The sequence below is a fragment of the Anolis sagrei genome, chromosome 1, assembly GCF_037176765.1.
Source record: "Anolis sagrei isolate rAnoSag1 chromosome 1, rAnoSag1.mat, whole genome shotgun sequence".
Lineage (NCBI taxonomy): Eukaryota > Metazoa > Chordata > Lepidosauria > Squamata > Dactyloidae > Anolis > Anolis sagrei.
Genome location: NC_090021.1, coordinates 93,300,707 through 93,320,276, shown reverse-complemented (window position 1 = coordinate 93,320,276; position 19,570 = coordinate 93,300,707). Strand labels below are relative to the sequence as shown.

General features: G+C 41.4%; 1 protein-coding gene across 5 annotated transcripts; it reads right to left on the bottom strand.

Annotated features, from left to right (window-relative positions):
• Positions 1-3,454: 3,454 nt before the first annotated feature.
• On the bottom strand, positions 3,455-17,938 carry DDO (D-aspartate oxidase). Of its 5 annotated transcripts, none has more exons than XM_067467110.1 (6): positions 17,819-17,938; positions 13,468-13,569; positions 12,787-12,966; positions 11,238-11,346; positions 9,345-9,521; positions 3,455-6,170 (listed from the first exon to the last, which is right to left on the bottom strand). In XM_067467110.1, exons 3-6 carry the CDS (start codon positions 12,956-12,958, stop codon positions 5,606-5,608), a joined length of 1,023 nt encoding a protein of 340 aa, XP_067323211.1. In that variant the 5' UTR covers positions 12,959-12,966; positions 13,468-13,569; positions 17,819-17,938; the 3' UTR covers positions 3,455-5,605. The 5 variants fall into 5 exon arrangements, with proteins under 5 accessions (XP_067323211.1, XP_067323215.1, XP_060609148.2 ...); XM_067467114.1 differs by having other exon boundaries at positions 12,787-12,961; XM_060753165.2 differs by lacking the exon at positions 13,468-13,569.
• Between the last annotated feature and the right edge of the window lie 1,632 nt (positions 17,939-19,570).

The window sequence follows — 19,570 nt, the reverse complement described above, 5'->3', positions numbered from 1 at the left end:
GAATTAACAAAATCTGGTTACCTGTATTTAAAAAAACTCTAAAATCATAACAGTAAATAAAGAATAACACCCCAAAACAGGGGAATTCTAGACAAGAAACAATCAGGACCTGCTAATCACCTCCCAACAAAAGATTCCCAGGCAATAAGAAGCCAGACCTTGAAACTGCTAGGCCATTAAATGCTAATCAAGGTGGCCAATTAAAACAGTCACACCTACCTCCACCAGACAAGAGGTCTTTCTCCCACCCTGGACATTCCACAGATATATAAACCCCATTTTTCTAGTTTCCAACAGACCTCACAAACTCTGAGGATGGTTGCCATAGATGCAGGCAAAACATCAGGAGAGAATGCTTCTAGAACATGGCCATACAGCCCAGAAAACTCACAACATCCCAATGCAGCTTTGGCACCCAAATATTTTCCTTAAGGCTGTATTTCTGTTGTTCACACGTTGAATCTCCCAGGCACTTGAAGTGCTATGTATTGAAGAAAATTGTCAGCTTTCTTTTTACACAATTCAGGCAGCCTAAGGCAGCTATTCAATTTGGAAATCCTGTATTTGTGTCAAGTCAGTTCTGCATTTGAGGGAAGGTTAATAAAAAAAATGTGACTCATATATAAAAGCTGAAACTCAGCATGTCCCCCCAGAAGAAGCATCTGCTATTACATCCAGATGGGCATATCGGCTTCCTGCTGATTTCCCAAATGCGCTCCATTTCATAATGCTAAAAGCAAGTGGGTTGCAAAACTGAATTAGTAAGCTGGAATCATGCTCTCCCCACTCTCCCTAAATATCCATGACGGTGACAAAAGAAAGCAGGGCTACAAAGAATAAATGTGATGCCAAAATTCAGCATTCTCAAATCCCAATTGATTTTCCACAAGAATGCAGAATTTATCTATTGAAATCCACTGGATTTTTGAAAACACTTGACTCGGTACTTAGATCCTGCACATGTATAAGCAAAGCGTATACAGAATAGTCAATCATACTTCTTTGTACGGAAATCAAAGAGCAGCAGAAGAGGATCAGAGGAAGTAAGTGAGTGCTTTCAATAAGAAGCAAACAGTGACATTCCTTCCAACTGACTGGATAGAGACAGTCTAAATTAATCCTCTGTATTCCCACTTTCTTGGCTATGTTTAAAATGGCCCAGTTTCTCTCTTTTCCTCCAGCTTCCAACAGGACACCAACCTTTGACATGCTATGAGTATAATGTCAAATGATAAGGTGATATGGAGCTCCCAGTGACACAATGGGTTAAACCCTTGTTCTGGCAGGACTGATGAACAAAAGGTCAATGGTTCAAATCTGGGGACTGGGGTGAGCTCCCGTCTGTCAGCTCCAGCTTCCCATATGGGGACATGAGGGAAAGCTCCCACAGGATGGTAAAACATTTGGGCATCCCCTGGGCAACGTCCTTGCAGACGGCCAATTCACCAGAAGCGACTTGCAGTTTCTCAAGTTGCTCCTGACACACACACAAAAATAATATAATATAATATAATATAATATAATATAATATAATATAATATAATATAATATAATAATATAATATAATATTATAATATAATATAATATAATATAATATAATATAATATAATATAATATAATATAATATAATATAATGGTGGAGAAGAGAAGGTTAAGAGGTGACATGATAGCCATGTTTAAATATCTGAAAGGATGTAATGTTGAAGATAAAGCAAGCTTGTTTTCTGCTGGGAGATTCCACCTAAACATTAGGAAGTACTTCCTGGTGGTAAAAGGGGTTCAACAGAGGGATGGTGTTCTGCCCCCATGCTATCTTGACTACTTGGAAGGTAAACTGGCTGCTCAGGGAACAGATCAGAGACTATATCAAACAAGAATTAATTAACTGACAAGAATTTTAGACTTTCTCTCCTCTGAGTCTCACTACAAAGTGTTGAAGAGGAGAGGTATAGTCTCTGAGAGATAGACACAGTTCTGGCTGAACTGAGGCTCTTGAATCTTTATTTTTTCTATTGTCTCTTTCTTGTGTGATGTTCAACTGTCTCTAAAATATAATATTGTGTTCTATTGATATTGTTATTAGGTACTGCTTTAAAAAGCGGGGAGGTATTTAAAAGGCACCCATAAAGAAATGCCAGAAAAATGCTGGTGATTCGATCAAGGAGGACGTTTACAAACAAAGCTCTTCGGCATGGAAGATGGAGCAACAGCACCCCCCTGTGGCCGGAACTGAGCACAGTTTCTAAGATGCCAAAGATGGGAAAGCCTACATATAGCTCTATCTATGTACAGTTGTGTTTTGTCAAGTGTATAACATTGAATGTTTGCATATATGTGTTCTGTGATCCGCTCTTGGTCCCCCTCAGTTAAGAAGGACAGAATATAAATACTGTAAATAAATAAATAAAATGTTGCTCATTGTGTGTCTGGAGCATGTTGTGTAGTTCAATACTCAGGGTAGGCAAGCAGTCCAGCTGAAGCTACTTGGTTCTCTGTTAAAGCACCAGGATTTCCAGATCCAATCAAGCTAGTAACCTCTTGATTGGATACATCTGTATTGTAGATTTTGGGTACATCTGTATTATAAAATTAACGTAGTTTGACACCATTTACCTGTTGTCGCTCTATGTTATGGAAGCTGTAGTTTTAGTCTTCTCTACCAGTGTTGATACTACAAACCTCAGAATTCTGCAGCATGGAACTATGGCAGCTAAACTGGTATCAAACTGCATTACATCTACAATGTAGATGCACCCATGGTCAACAGTTTAGAAAATACAAATCCTGCACCTGGAAGATAATATTTTGATTCTGTGGTCACACACTACAGTTGTGTATCACTAACAGTGTGGAGCATACACACGTGGCCATTTTTCCTGGTCATGCAGAAAAGCATCTGGGCTGCAATACTCTTTTGTTACTTTGAGTGAAAAGTGGTGCATTTAAGAATTGTATAGAAGAGGGCATTTCAGCAAGTGTCGTCTTCACCTGATGAAATTCCCTCTTCTACACAACTATTGAAGGTAGAGAAGGCTTCAGTTTTAGGTCCGGCAGTCCTGATTGGAGAAAAATGCACAGGCATATTTCCAGATAGGGAATGAACAACCAGGTAATTCATCACATTGGATTTGACACTGACATTGCATTTTGTGCTTTCTTCTTTTCACAGCTCTTCTTAGAATAGAAGGATGGTCTCCATCCATATCCATGAGATACTGGAGAATAATTTTCCCTTGAATATTTTTACACGCCTTTCTTCCTTTCCTTTCCTTTTCTCCTTCCTTCTTTGAACAGTTCAAGTCAGCCTTGGCTTTGAAGAACAGAGAAGCCCTGCAAAAGAAACCCCTATTCCCAAACCAAGCATCCACTTCTCCGCATAGGATTCAAACAAGCGCCTGATCCAATACTGCCCTCTAGTGGTAAAATGAACAAGGAAAGCACACAAAAGACATACTGCAGAAAAAGAACTCCATTATATTTTGCAGAAACATGATCAATACAAAGCCCTGCAAAAAAATCACTGTGTTCTCCTGAGGGTATGCTGTAACTAATTACCTAGTCCAAGTCATTGCAAATAAAATAACATCAAATTCAAAACTCATTATGTGTCAGAATTCTTATTGCCACATTAATAAAAAGGACCCATATATTTGAAAGCATTGGTAAGTATAATTCAATTTGTACAGTATTCAAAAAGTTCAGAATTGTACAAAGTACAACTTTAAAAACCTAGTGTACATATTAGTTGAAATCTTATTTGAATCTGACAAAAGTGTTTGTGTGTATGTGTGTGTGTGTCAGGAGTGAGAGAATTGACCGTCTGCAAGGACGTTGCCCAGGGGAGGCCCAAATGTTTTGATGTTTTACCATCCTTGTGGGAGGCTTCTCTCGTGTCCCTGCATGAGGGGCTGGAGCTGACAGAAGGAGCTCATCCATGCTCTCCCCAAATTTGAACCTCTGACCTGTTGGTCTTCAGTCCTGCCGGAACAAGAGTTTAACCCATTGCACCGCCGTGGGCTTTTGACAAGAGTGTAAAGTTTTGAAATGTGCATAAGCAGAGATCTTGAAGGGACAGCAACCAGATAACAGTATGACTTAGGGTGCATTTACCATGTACAATAAATGTAGTTTAACACCACTTTAACTGCCATGGCTCAATGCTGTGAAATCCTGGGATTTATAGTTTGGTGAGGCACCAGCACTCTTTGGCAGAAAAGCCGAAAGACTTTGTAAAATGATGATTCCCAGGATTCCATAGCACTGAGCCATTGCAGTTAAGTTGTGTCAAACTGCGTTAATTATACAGTGTAAATGTACCCAGAAAAGAGGTAGGGCAGAGCTAAGTCCAGGCACCGCCCCATAGCCTGGTATGAAAACAGAGTAAGGGGATATTCAATACCTCTTCACACAATCTGATACACAAGTAATGATGTTGTAGTACCCATGAATGCCAGCATTATAATTTATTAACAGAAATGAAGTATTTTGAGCCATCCTTGCCCCGAAATTGTCCAGCTCCCCACTCCTCTGAATGTAATTAATGCTTTAGAAGACGGCCACTGTGAGGATGAGGTCCACCATTGGCAGTTTTCGACTTGGAGTCCAAACGTCAATGTAACAGGGATAGATGAGCCCTCTACAATAGGAAAGTCATATGGTATCTTCATGTTCTCACTCAGTTCGGTGATCCTGCTTCCTTGCTATGGCACACAATGACCCGGAAATCAAAGAGAAGTCAACTATTTCCCCTGACAGAAGCACAACAAAGGTGTGCTGGCCTTCTTCACCACAACTATTGGCCATTATTTATTATAAAACACTTGGGAACAAATCTGTCAAAAATGGCTTGGAAACAGATGTTGAAATAGTTGGAAACAGATGCCCTGATTGAAATACCTTTCATCTGTTAATCAAATTTGCTTTATTTCATATTTCTGATCTTTTTGATAGATCGGCTTCTAAGAGTCCATTTGTGGGCAAAAGGAACCTCCCTTCAAAAATAAGGATGGGGGACATACAATCTCCTTGATTGTTTTTCATATTCCAGTGTAAAGCTATAATATGGCCTAATAAAATCAAATTAGCTAATTGTAAGGCAATGTCATTTGTTGCATGTAGCACTATATAATTAGGATTTTAAAAATAGATCTAACTTGTCAAACAGTACAGAATTCATTGATATGGCTTTGACTAATAGTGTTCAAAACATTGTGATGATTCTTCCCATATAAGAAAACTTGGCTTACAGACTGAAACTAGACTGAAACATCATCTTTGTATAACACACAGAGAAACTAAAGATTCTGCATTAGAGGGTTATAATGTAAATCAAGGAGTCATTGATAGTAGGAACTATAATATTTCCAGGGAAACAATTAAGCTGAAAGAATTTTAGTACAAACCATCCAGACTAGCCTTCCTCAACCTAGTATTCTCCAGATGTTTTGGACTACAGACCCTCCCGCCCTGACCATTGGCTATGCAAACTTGGGCAGGTAAAAGTTATTAGCACAATGTATTTGGAGGGCACCATGTTGGGAAAAACTGTTCTAATACAACAGTATTACTAATTACTGAGACAATGGGAACATTTTCATCCTACATTTTACAGCTTTGCCTTGTACCTGGGCTGCAGTGCTGCAATGCACGCTTTCACTAGTTGAGTCGCCTCTTTGGCTGTACCCCAATGCACTGAATAGCCACCAGCACCATGTCCATAGTTGTGGACCACTACCAGCTTCTCATTGCCTCGAACCAGTGTCTCTTTCTGTACTTTCACAGCAGACCTCGTTGGCCTCAGGCCCACATTGACCTGGATATCCTTAGCTGCTTGAAGAGAGGGCTCAAGAGCACAACACCGGCTTAGTATGTTTTTGCTGGTACTGGGATCCACGGCCAAGTTCCAGTTGTCCTTTTCCCTCGTCCCACCTAATGTGACATTGTGTATCCCTGGAGAGATGTATGTTAGTCCATCCCCATCGCGAATGAAGTGTGTGACCCACGGGGCGTGAACCTTGAGAACTTGACCTCTGATGGGGTATATCTCCAAGTCTCCTAGAAGCTTCCTAGAGCCGATGCCTGAGCAGTTCACTACAATGTCATAGCTGCCATACAATTCCCAAAAGTCTTCTATTTTTCTAGCTTGCACTTGGCCTCCATTTTCTTTCAGTCTGTGAACAAAATGCCAGAGGTGAAAAGTACAACAGTGATCAGTTCACATGAATTTTCTCCTTGGAACAATTATTAAGTAGAGACAAAAGCATCACAGAATGTGAAGTGTACCGAAATTGTGCAGCTACAAGGAAAGCTGGAGAGAGAGGACAAAACCAGACCTCAGGTGCCACTCAGACCCCCCCCCCCCCCCCAAACAGAAGAAACATGCATTTTAGGGATATAGTGCTGGACCTGAACTCAAAATCTCACAACCCTTTCTGTATTTGAAGTTATTTATTTATTTCGTATAAAAAAGATTGAATAAATTAGTATAAAACTGATAAAAATAGGAGCACAAATGGCTAAATATATTTTGACCAAAAACGGAAAGCAGCGACCGCATTTTCTATAGCCTGAAAGAATTATTCCTTTGTGCATGAGGCAGGACAATACGGACAAGCATACAGAAGAAGAGTTGTCCATCATATTTCACAGTCACACAAGGTAGAGGATACTTTGAATGCTTTTGGGTATACTTGGTCATCTTTGTTAGATGTTTATGCACAGGTGACTCTTTCTGTATTTTCGGTTTATTCACTCTTTTTTTAAAAAATTCATTTGCTTCTCATTTTAACTTCAATGTGATTTTTGCACAATAAAATAAATGGAGACAAAAAGGAAAGGGCACTTTGCTCAAATAATATCAAGGAAAGTTGTAACAAGGCTAGAACAGGTCCTTGTGCCTCGAAGACACTTCCAAAGAGGAAGCATGTGAATATGGGGCACAATGTTGGAGACACCCTATCGCCTTCAGCTTTCAGGAGCCACTCTCAGTTCACTCAGCAGGCAAAATATTCCTCCCAACTGTACGGCATCTCATTCCATCTACTGTTTGGTAAAAATGAAGCTAGAATTTCAACAAACATAATAATAATAAGAAGAAGAAGAAGAAGAAGAAGAAAAAGAAGAAGAAGAAGTTGTTTTGCCTGCCTGCCATAGATGCAGGCAAAACGTCAGTAGAGAATGTTTCTAGAACATGGCCATATTGCCCAAAAAACTTACAACAACCCAGTGATTCTGGTCATGAAAGCCTTTGACAACTACTACTACTACTACTACTACTACTACTACTTTATTTTTCTATCCCGCCACCATCTCCCCAAAGGGATTTGGGTGGCTTACAAGCAGGACCAAGCCCAATAACAACAAAGTTAGATAAGTAAAAACACATTAAAAACACAATAAACATATGACAATCTAATTACACAATTAAAACAGTAAAATATCATTAGAATCAATCAAAGAAAATCTCAATAACCAGAACCAGGACTATGGTGGGCAGATCAAACTTAGAAGTGCAAAAAGATTATAGGGCCAGGGCTGGAGTAAAGTGCTGAGATTCATTAGATTTTGGTTTCCCAAATAGTAGCATCCACACCCACCCAACAATTTTGCGTGGTAATTTTGGAAATGAGGAGAATTTTCGCAATTGATTACAATATGGCTCCAAAGTTTGATCATTAAAGAATAAACATGGCAATAAAAACAATGATGCCACCACCACACCAGGTATACCCAAAGCAATTCACAGATTATGGACATAGAACTTAAATTATGTATTTCCACATATAAGCATACTGGTGACATCCAAGCTTATGCCTCATATTCTCCAAGAGCCTATATGTATACGACAAATAAATATGAAACACAAAAGACGTATATGGATGCAGAAAGCACCACAAAAATGTGACTCAGAGAGAGCAGAAACCTTATTCTATGGAAATTCTTACTTCCTTCACCAGTGACCTCTCAGATCACAACGGAGGGTTCCCTTTCAGTGTCTTGTAATGAGGTATCATAAAAAACACTCAGATCACTTATGGCATTCACAACAAATTACACATTTAATAGACATATCCCCCTGAACCACTCAGTAGAAGAAATCTTAACCATTTGTTTCACTTGCTTGGATTCCATCTCCTATCAGCAAACTACACACATTGCACTAGCATTTGTGCCAATGGGTTGGTCTGAGGGTCAGGATGTGCCTTTGGGAAATTACAACCTTGTGTAACAGAAACTGCAGCAGAGACATCTGTCTACAAGCAGGTCTGGCGGGTACTAAATTGATCCTGCAATGTAGTGGTGCATGGACACCAGTTTCATTATTGTTTTAGAAATCAAATATGACAGAGCCACCTTCCCTCTTGAGATAGCTCATATGTCAGCCAAAAGTGCTGGAAAAATAAAGAGTGCTCAGCATGGAATTACTGTAAAAAAAGAAATGCTAGACCATATTCTGACTGGGAGAAAAACCAGCATAGAATTAGATTACAAGCAAACACTTTGGCCAAGAGTCTGCATTGAGAAAATGTATTGGGAAAATACTGCAGACAGAACTTCAATATGTGTCTTCTCTCATTCCCTCCAGGGATTACCTTTTATCTATTGCAGTCACTACTTGATGGCCACTTAGTGACCATTGGAGAAAAGGCAGGGCACCAGAAATGTGCCATCTGCTGGGAGAGCTTTGTGCTTTTCCGGCTTGGCAGAGGGTTGGACTAGATCGTCCATGTGGTCTCTTCCAACTCTACGATTCTATGAGTCTCTAGATAAATGCAGAACAATGGCATCATCGAGTTGCTGCAAGTTTTCTGGGCTGTATGGCCATATTCCAGAAGCATTCTCTCCTGACTTTTGGCCCACATCTTTGGCAGGCATCCTCAGAGGTTGTGAAGTTTTCACAACCTCTGAGGATGCCTATCATACCTGTGAGCAAAATGTCAGTAGAGAATGCTTCCAGAACATGGCCATACGTCCCAGAAAACTCAGAGCAATCCAGTGATTCCAGCCATGAAAGCATCATAGTCCAATACTCAAACCACTACACCAAATTGGCTCCAATTTTTCCAAGCCATCATCCAAATTGTTTCTCTCTCTGATTATACTATGATTATGGCAGTTACAATTTGCAAGTATTTTAATAAATGAACATTTTATGGGGTTTGGGTATCCTAAGACTGGGATAATGGGAGCTGGAAGAGCATTCCAAAGGATTTACAACTTCATGAAGATGGAACATAATGGGTTGTGGATGAGAAGGATTACATTCAATAAGGCAATAAATGTTTTTTATTGTAAATCCTTGAATCCAATTGTTACATTTCAATTTTAAAAAAATTCAATCCTACCTTTTTTCTAGCCAGGTCAAATAGAGTGGGCTTTCACATTTTAGTGTAGTAAAGGCCTGACCAAATTTGTGCTGTGGAAATTTTTGCAACTCTCTTTCAGTCATGAAGCGAAATCCCAGAACCATATCAGACCAGAATGGTATCTTCTCATCAGGAACAGTTTTAAAAATCTGCCACCTCAGAGACATGGAAGGAAATAGTCATATAAATTACTGATCTTTTGTTGTGTTACCATTTTGTTTTCTCTTACAAGAAATCCAAATGGATAATTCAAATTTTGCAGAGCATAAAATGTCTCTTTTATAGCAATTTTAAATCCATGAATGATGTGATATGTATATAATTAGCTTATTCATCCACAGCAACTTGAAAGGTACAAAGATTATCCAGAAAGTAAGGTTACAAGGCAAGTTGGTATCACTACCTTGCAGCGAGAAGCCAGCGAAAGTGAACGAGCAATGCCAGTTGTCAGTAGCTCATTGACTGGCATTATGGTGAAGGTTAGAGATGAGTGTCCTTATTCTATTTCCTTCCAAGTGCAAAGTTAGTGCTATAATATGCTACCTAAATGCTAAGGGCATGCAACCGTTACAATTATTTGTGAAATCATTTCAGTTTATGGAGAGGACGTAATGTCAAGATAGCATGTGACAAAATGGGGGTATGGAATATATTGTGAGACTATGAAAAATTTTTGCAGAGCCGTCCAAAGCAAATGTTGTGGGATGCTGATGGCAGGAACCTGTCTCCTTCATGACAATGTGTGTCCACACATTGCTTATACAACACAAGAGTTGTTGATTTCACTTGGTTGGGATGTTTTAAGTCGCCCCTCTCACAGTCCCAGTGACTATCATCTCTTCACTAAATTGAAGGAACACCTTGGTGGAAAACACTTTTCAGATGATGATGAGGTGAAAACCGAAGTGATGAACTGGATGAAAAAAGTGGAGGGAAACTTCCATGACACAGGCATCAAAAACTCATCCCATGGATGACAAAATGTATTGAACTGAATGGTGATTATGTAGAAAAATAATACAATATCTATGCTGCAATCAGTGTAAGTTTTATTAAAATATGTTCATTCTTTGTATTTTAAAAAAATCTTGTAACTTTACTTTCTGGATAATCCTCGTATCTCTATGAAATACTGTATGAGCACCTCTTAAAATATAATATATGAAGTGCATTCTATTTCCTCAAATATGGATACAATAGCAACAAGTATTAGGATCAAGCATGGAAAAACAAGTTGATAACCATTTCCAGTGCAGGAGATGAAAAATAAACCTATAGGACATTCTCCAAATGAGTCCACATTAAGTGCATGGAACATCTTCTGACAATGAAGAGAATTAGCCAGCCTGTGTTTACTTCTAGTTCTGTGTGTGCTTCTAAAGCTTCCAAAAGTAGCCTGTGCCTCCTACGTGATGGGTCTGTGTACTATTTTATTCCACTTCTTAGCACTGCTTAGAAATCAACGTAGTAATATGCCAGTAAGACATGCACAAGCCTGACAAGAAGAAATATGCACAGATGGGAGAAAATTAATCACAAACATGTCATATGACTTTTGGATACTTTGTATAGATAAGATCTGTGCAAGCATGTCTATTGGAACTGGCAGAGATCCTTCATCACATTTGTAGCTCCGTAACTGTATTTAAAAAAACATAGGATCAGGTTGAGAGACCAAAAATGGAGATGCACATGAATATTTGTATGCTGTTGTCTATTGAACTTTGCAATGTACTACTTGTTTGTTTAACCTGTGCCACTAACTACCTTTGAAATAGCTCACACATATGCAAACACAGCCCCCATTTCTGGTACTGTCTTAGGGCCTCAGACATCATAATCCAGGCTTGCTTCCAGAAAACTCCTTCTTACCCAGACGTTAAATGAATTCCAGCCTCTGAAGCATCTGGGGAATTACAGATTATGGACAAGTAGTCAAAGGTCTCCCTCCACCACTGTTTCTGTTGATGAACTGGGGTTCCTGCACAGAAGAAACAGCATACATTTCAAATGGTGGGAGAACATTGGGAAAATCTAAAAGCAGCATCAAAGCATAGAAACCCCAAATAGCAGTAATTCCTGTCTTAACAGATAGTTACAATTCTATAGTGAGCTGTATTCCAGTTGTCTCAAAATTGTGGGATTGGATTCAGATTAGCCATTCCTCGAATAGAAAAGTTTCTTATGCTCATGGAAACAGCATGGATGCATCGTTGTAGGAGGGAAATGATTCCTCATTTCCCTCCTACAACGACGCATCCCTGCTGTTTCCATGAGCGTAAGAAATTTTTCTATTCGAGAAATGCCTGAGTATTTTCCCCTTTCCCGTGCAATTCGCTGTGTTGTTACCTCTCATGTTGAACATGTGCAGAAACAGATTTATTTCTTTATTTATTATTTAAAACATTTATATTCCACCTTTCTCACCGCAAAGGAGACTCAGGGCGGAGCACAGCATATTAACGGCAAACATCCAATGTCAGACATAAATAGACCTTGTACATACATAAACATTAAAATCATTTATCTCGACATTAAACTCCATTGTTTAAACCGTCTCAATCATCCACATCAAATCTGGTTGGCATAATAAGGTTTCCTATTGCTGTCTCACTGCACTGTCCCAAAGGCTTGATCCCACAGCCAAGTTTTTTATCATCCTTCTGAAGGACAGGAGGGAGGGGCTGCTCTATTTACCACCTGGAATTAGATGGAGTCTCTATCAATATCCAAAAGGGTTGCAAAATCTGGACTCAGAAACCAGAATCCTGTATGCCTTGTAAGAGCACAGAAGTTCTGCATGTGAAGCTATGCTACAACTGCCCATTCACTTCCCCTGGATTTACTATAGAGCCACTGAAGCCCCTCCTGTGGCTGTTCCATGCCTAATGGAGAGGATCACAGGTGTGCCTGGCTATGTCCCCGTAGCCTGGTGCAAAATATTTACTTCATCTGCTGAGGTCTGTGGAGATCTCCAGAAGATCTCAGTGGACAATATAATAATTTTGTGCTAGTCTGCTGGGACACAGCCAAGTACTTCAGTTTCTAATCTCCTCCTCCATTAGGTATGGAAAGGCCATGGGGAGGAGGGGGGCATCAGTGACTCTACAGTAAGTGTTGTTGGGGATTTTGGTCACTGCAAATAAAGGAAACATTGAAGAACAAATGCACTGAAGTTACATCTATGCACAACCAGTGACTGAAGTTCTCATATACAGCTGCCCTGTGACTCTTAGGCATCTAGTTTTGAAGACCACCGTTTTCCTATTAGGCATGATGATTTCCTGGTTTTGTTACTCACATGTCATGGGATCAGTCCTGAGAATGACATTCTATCTCTTTGAAACCACTTTGAGGGTTATGCAGCTGAAAAACCTATACGTCTTCACGTTTTGCACTTTGGAACAATTATTTCACTCACCTGGGTAAAAATGTGGAATAAGCACTCCAGCAGCTACATCACTTGTGGTGTTGGGAGTAAATCTATCAGCAATGACAGTCACACTGCAGTCTGGAATAGAGTCCGAAATGCACACAGCAGTGGAGAGACCAATCAGCCCAGCACCAATGATGGCAACCTTTGCCTTGGCCATGTCCTACACTGGGGAAGAGGTCAGAGTGCGATAATGGGTAAAAGAAATAGCCAGAGACAAGTGTAAAACTCCTCATACCATTTAACCTACTTTTAAAAATCTATTGGTTTGTATCACCTGCTTTTAAAAGGAAAAAAACTACCAGAAAAAGCACAGCGCACTTCTTAACCCACAAATCAGACTATTGGCAAAGTACCACCAAAGCAGAAGGTGACCTACTGAAGGGGAGGTGTCATGCAAAAGCCCCCCTCAAGAATAGACCCAACCTTAAAATTGTATCTAATTAAATACCAAAGCCCCCGGTGGCGCAGCAGGTTAAACCACTGAGCTGCTGAACTTGCTGATCAAAAGGTTGGCAGTTTGAATCCGGGGAGTGGGGTGAGTTTCTGCTGTTAGCCCCAGCTTCTGCCAACCTAGCAGTTTGAAAACATGTAAATGTGAGTAGATAAATAGGAGCCACTCCGGCAGGAAGGCAACAGTGCTCCATGCAGTCATGTCAGCCACATGACCTTGGAGGCATCTACAGACAACGCTGGCTCTTTGGCTTAGAAATGGAGATGAGCACCACACCCCAGAGTCGGACACGACTAGACTTAATGTCAAACTTTTACCTTAAATACCAAAGGGAAAAAATGTCAGAGCATGCAAACACATTAATACTGTTTTCTCAAACCATTTTCTCAAATTAGGGGGGGATATTCTGCAAAATATACGACCCACACTTTGACAAGCTTCTTTAGAGACCTTCAGGGGCTCATTGAGAGGTCTCTGAAGATGATATCCTTGCAGCAGATCCAGCTACAGGAAACTGAGTTGTGATGGTGATAAATTCAAATTAACACCAATCAAATTCACCAAGAAGATGCCCATCATCATTCATACGGTATTTGAAGCATTCCAGGGATCAAAAGGTTATTTGCAGTGAGTTCAGTGTGTGCTTTGTGCCCTGTTTAAAATACTAGATTTTAACTAGCTGTCTTATTTTCAGGCAAGGCTAGATTTGCTTTTTAAAAAGAAAGATAGAACTTTGTACTTGGCAAGCAGAATGTGGTTGATCATTTCCCAGATATTACCTAGAAGAAGGAAAAAACAACCTGAAGCATTTGTTCCTTGTCCCTACAGGAAAGGGGTAAAGCAAAGTTAAGATCAAAGCTTGGAAAAGTTACTTTTTGGACTGCACTGACTCAACACCCCCCCCCCCCCCAAGCTATACTGTCTAGGAGGTTTGGGAAGCTAATCAGAAAAAGTCCCAAGTTCTGATTAAGATCTGGGCTTCTCATAACGTTAGGGCATCATTCCAGACTCTAAGGGGTGGCTCAGTTCTCAAACATATTATTAAAATCCCAATAGGTCTGGCAGGATTCCAGATTCCTAACACGACCAGTCCTAAGGCTTTATGCAACAATCCATGAAGATATGAACAGAAATCAAGACAATTTCACAAACATTCGGAGCTGGTTTGCTCCCACTAACCATCGTTCTACCTAAGCACAGTTTGTACAGGTCCGCATGACGCAACAAGCTGCACTACATCAAAAAGAGAAGCAAAATCTTCCCATCACTCCTTACAGCTATACTGGACAACTCAGGAGGGATTGTCCTAATATGAAACCAGCTGGGACACTTTCAAACCACACAATTATAGTGCTATGGTCAGATATGGGAGATTTAACAGCATCTCTTATAATGAACGGAGTTGTATCTGCGGGGCACTTGACATTGAAGATATAGCACACATATTATTTGATTGTAAATTGTATCAGAAAGTGAGAGACTTCTAACTTGGTCCATATATCAAACGGACAATGTATTGGGAATCTCACATCAGAACAACATATTTTATGTGTGGCCAAGACCCAAAAATAACATATAAAACAGCTCTGTATTTAAGCAAAACTATATGTCTGAGAACCACATATGTGGGGTTGATCAGGGTAAATTGTAAGGGTGAAACGGAAATATGATGTATATACTTGGTTTTATCATATCTTATCATATTTATTTACTGTATTGTTATAAGTGTCATATTTTAACTTACACAGAGTGCAATTAAGTCCGATCAAGCCTTGTTTTGTTTGATATTGTGATATGGCCTAAAGGCCAATCAATAACATTACTACTACTACTATATTGGACAATTCAGGAGGGATTGTCCTAATATGAAACCAGCTGGGGCACTTTCAAACCACACAATTATAACATGGAATCAATTATGATCCCAATAAAATCCTGGGGAGTTGTAGTTTGGTGAAACACTGGAGCTCTCCACCAGAAAACACTAAACGCCCTTCCCCAAACTACAAATTTCAGGATTTTATAGGGTACAGCCATGGAAGTTAAAGTGGAAATATAGTGCTATAACTGTGAGGTGTGAATGGGTATAAGCCAGGAAGGTTGCGCTGTCAGATTCTTGGCTCCTCTTCAATCCCAGGCAGCATTAAGTGGCACAATGGATCAAACCAGGGGTCCTCAAACTATGGCCCGGGGGGCGGATATGGCCCTCCAAGGTCATTTACCCAGCCCTTGCTCAGGGTTAACCTAAGTCTGAAACTACTTGAAAGCACACAACAACAACAATCCCATCTCTTAAGCCAAAAGCAGGCCCACACATCCCACTGAAATACTAATAAGTTTATATTTGTTAAAATTATTCTTCATTTTAATTATTGTATTGTTTTTAAATGTTTTTGAACTACAAATAAGATATGTGCAGTGTGCATAGCAATTCATTCATATTTTTTTCAAACTACAATCCGGCCCTCCAACAGTTTGAGGGACTGTGACCTGGCCCTCTGTTTAAAAAGTTTGAGGACAGGACTGCCTATTGATAGGTCGGCAGTTCGAATCCAGAGAGCGGGGTGAGCTCCCATCTGTCAGCACCAGCTCTCCATGCGAGGACATAAGAGAAGCCTCCCACAGGATAGAAAAATATCTGGCCATCCCCTGGGCAACATCCTTGCAGACGGCCAGTTCTCTCACACCAGAAGTGATTTGCTATTTCTCAAGTCGCTCCTGACATGAAAAAAACAAAGTGATTTAAACCAATTCGTCTATTTAATTCAATTTTCATATTTACATGCTGGAGATTTTTTTATGTATTGTTTTCCATTTCAATCACAGAGATATTTATTTTTAAAAGTATATGCCAGAGATTTAAAATTGGGTTCTGAATCGCTGAGATGAAAGCAGGAAACAAATATATATATATTGCACAGCTCAACCAAAATAAATTCTTGACATCTTGGTTTTTGAGCTTGTGCCTGGGGTTATTTGGGGAACTTATTCAGAAAATTGCATTGGCTAGACCGTGTCCGCTCTAGGATATGTTTATCCTGACGTTTTACAAATGAGCAGATAAAGACACATGTGGCACATGTTTTGTATGTCAAAAACTAAAGCTGATAGGGGAAAACAGGTGCCATTTTTGAAATCAGTAGATCAAATATATCCAGAAATAGGTCTTAACATATGAGGCACCAAAATGTGTGTTGTTGATGATGAAACTCTCCAAAGGTTCCTCTACATTAGACATGGGCAAACTTGGGCCCTCCAGGTGTTTTGAACTCCAAATCCCACCATTCCTAACAGCCTCAGGCCCCATCCTGAGGCTGTTAGGAATGGTGGTAGTTGGAGTCCAAAACACCTGGAGGGTCCAAATTTGCTCAGGCCTGGTCTACAGTGTAGAAGTAATACAGTTTGACACTCCTTTGAAGTGCTCAGTGCTAGGGATCCTGGGGTTGAAGCTTCAGAATTGAGCCTTCTCTGCCCAAGAGTGCATTTTATAGGGTACAGCCATGGCAGTTAAAGTGGAATCATAGTGCTATAACTGCGAGGTGTGAATGGGCCTAAGCCAAGAGGGTTGCGTTGTCAGATTCTTGGCTCCTCTTCAATCCCTGGTAGCATTAAGTGGTGAAATGGGTGAAACCAGGGGTCCTCAAACTAAGGCCCGAGGGCCGGATACGGTCATTCACCCGGCCCTCACTAAGGGTCAGCCTAAGTCTGAAACTACTTGAAAGCACACAACAACAACAACAACAATCCTATCTCATCAGCCAAAAGCAGGCCCACACTTCCCATTGAAATACTAATACATTTATATTTGTTAAAATTATTCTTCATTTTAATGATTTTATTGTTTTTAAGTGTTTTTTTTTTGCACAACAAATAAGATATGTGCAGTGTGCATAGGAATTTATTCATTTTTTTTTTTCAAATTATAATCTGGCCCTCCAACAGTTTGAGGGACTGTGACCTGGCCCTCTGTTTAAGAAGTTTGAGAACCTCTTGGCTAAACTCTTGTGCTGACAGGACTGCTGACCAAAAGGTCAGTGGTACTAATCCAGGAAGCGGGGTGAGCTCCCATCTGTCAGCTCCAGCTTCTCGTGCAGGGCCATGAGAGAAGCCTCTCACAGGATGGCAAAACATCTGGGCATCCCCTGGGCAATGTCAGACACTGGCAAACTTGGTGCCTCTACTACAACTCCCAGGATCCCAAAGTAGGGAGCCAAGGTAGTGAAAGTGGTCACAAAGTGCGTGTAGATGCACCCTGGGTTTGAGCAATTCCTTGGGTTGGAAGTAAACAAACCCCCGTCCCTAAAGAACTCCTTAAAAACATAAATGATTACATTCCGGATTTTCCTCCCTGCAAGTTCTTCAGAAACATGGGGAAATAAAAAAAGAGGGAAACCATCCTTTCTCGGTTCGCCCAAGAAGAAAAGGCGCATCCCAACCCGGAGGCCCTTCTGCGAGGGAGGAAGCGTTTGGTGGACAAAGCCAGGCTCCCACAGGCTTCATCCAGACGCTGCGTGGACTGCAGGTTGAGTTGCTGCAGATCTGATGCGCCTTGGAAACACGAGATACCTTGCTCCGGAGCGAGACCCACCCGGCTCCTTTCTGTCCTTCTTCGCGGGAAGGAGGAGGAGGAGGGGGAGGAGGAGGACGCGTCGGAGGGCAACATGGACTCGCTGGGCGGGACCCATCCCTTTAAAGCCGAGTCGCCCCATTGGACGAGGAGGAGGAGGAGGAGGAGGAGGAAGGAGTCAGGAGTCGCGCTTTGACCTCTTCTTCTGTGCCTCGGGAGAGGCTTCTGCTATCACCGGCTTCTTTCTGGTTGCCAAGCCAGGGCATTGCGATCGGGAGACCAAGCATCCGGCAAGAGGAAGAGCGGCCATGGGAAAGGCTCCTCAGCTTCCCTCCTGCCTAGCCAGGGTGGCCTGTCTCTCAGAGGAAGCCCCTCCGGAGCGAGCAGGAGAGGGAAGGCAAGGAGCTGAAAGAGGAGGCAAAGAGGCTGCGTCCCACCTGAAACCCTGTGTCTGCCTCCTTCCTGCACAATCCTGGGGCTTGTGGTTTAGTGAGCCTCCTTCCTTGGAGGTTTTTCAGCAGAGGCTGGATGGCCATCTGTCGGGGATGCTTTGAATGCGATTTCCCTGCTTCTTGGCAGGGGGTTCGACTGGATGGCCCACGAGGTCTCTTCAACTCAAGGATTCGATGAGGCCCAGGGTCTTTCTGGCTGAACAGTCTAAAGGCCCCTCCCCTGAACTACAAGCCCCCAAATTCCACAGGAAAGAGACAAACACAGGATTTCAGATGGAATCCATACTGTTTGCCTCATCTACTGCAATAAAGGAGGGACTGTCCAGACAACAGTCCTGAATTAATTCGCTACAAACCAGGAAAACCCTGGTTTGTAGTAAATTAATTAGATAGTGGGTTTGTTCCACGCCTTCTTGGAAACCTAATATTTCCTAATACTGCAGCCCAGACAGTATTCCCTTAGTTTAAATAAGCCCGGTAAACTGGGAATACCCACATCCCTCCCCCGAAGCTTCCAAACCCATTAGAAAAGCAATAAAAACTTACCCAGCATCCATTACAGGCTTCAGCCAGCTCTCCCGGCAAGTAGAAAGGGGTTTGGGGGAAGGGGAGAGGGCCTCCAGGCATTCTCCCAGGCCAGTCCCGTAAGAACATCTGGATACCCACTCCAGAAAGTGCACACTTTCTGGGGTGAGTGTGGACAGGACCCCAGGAAAATCTCTGTTTTTAAAATGTGGATTCTCCTGAGATAAAGGCCAGTCTGGATCCACCCAAGGTCTGCATTTAAGCACAGGCTGGTCCTACTTCCATGGAATGCTGTTGAAACTGCATAACATGATCAGTGTAGACCCATGTAATGCAGTCTACACCGTATAATGGGACTATCAGATCGATACCACTGTAAAGCCTTTGACTGTGTGGATCATAATAAATTGTGGCAAGTTCTTGGTGGAACCGGGGTACCAAGCCACCTTGTCTGTCTCCTGAGGAATCTGTATAACGACCAAGTATGCCTCATTAAAACCACATGGGTAAGAATATCTCTGAGTGTCCCTTTTCATCACAGTTTCCCATTCGCACATCTTGCTCTCACAGATGTCACAAAAATGTCAATCCGATGTTCAGCATTGGAAGTATTGCAGAAAGGGCAAGAATGGAACACGTTTAATACTTGGGAAGAGCGTTAATATTTTGGATAACACTTACCAGCTCATCTGATGCAGGCATGTAGCCGGGGGGGGGGGGGCTTGAGGGGCTTCAGCCCCCCCTCGAAATTTTCATGGTGGTTCGCGAAAAAGC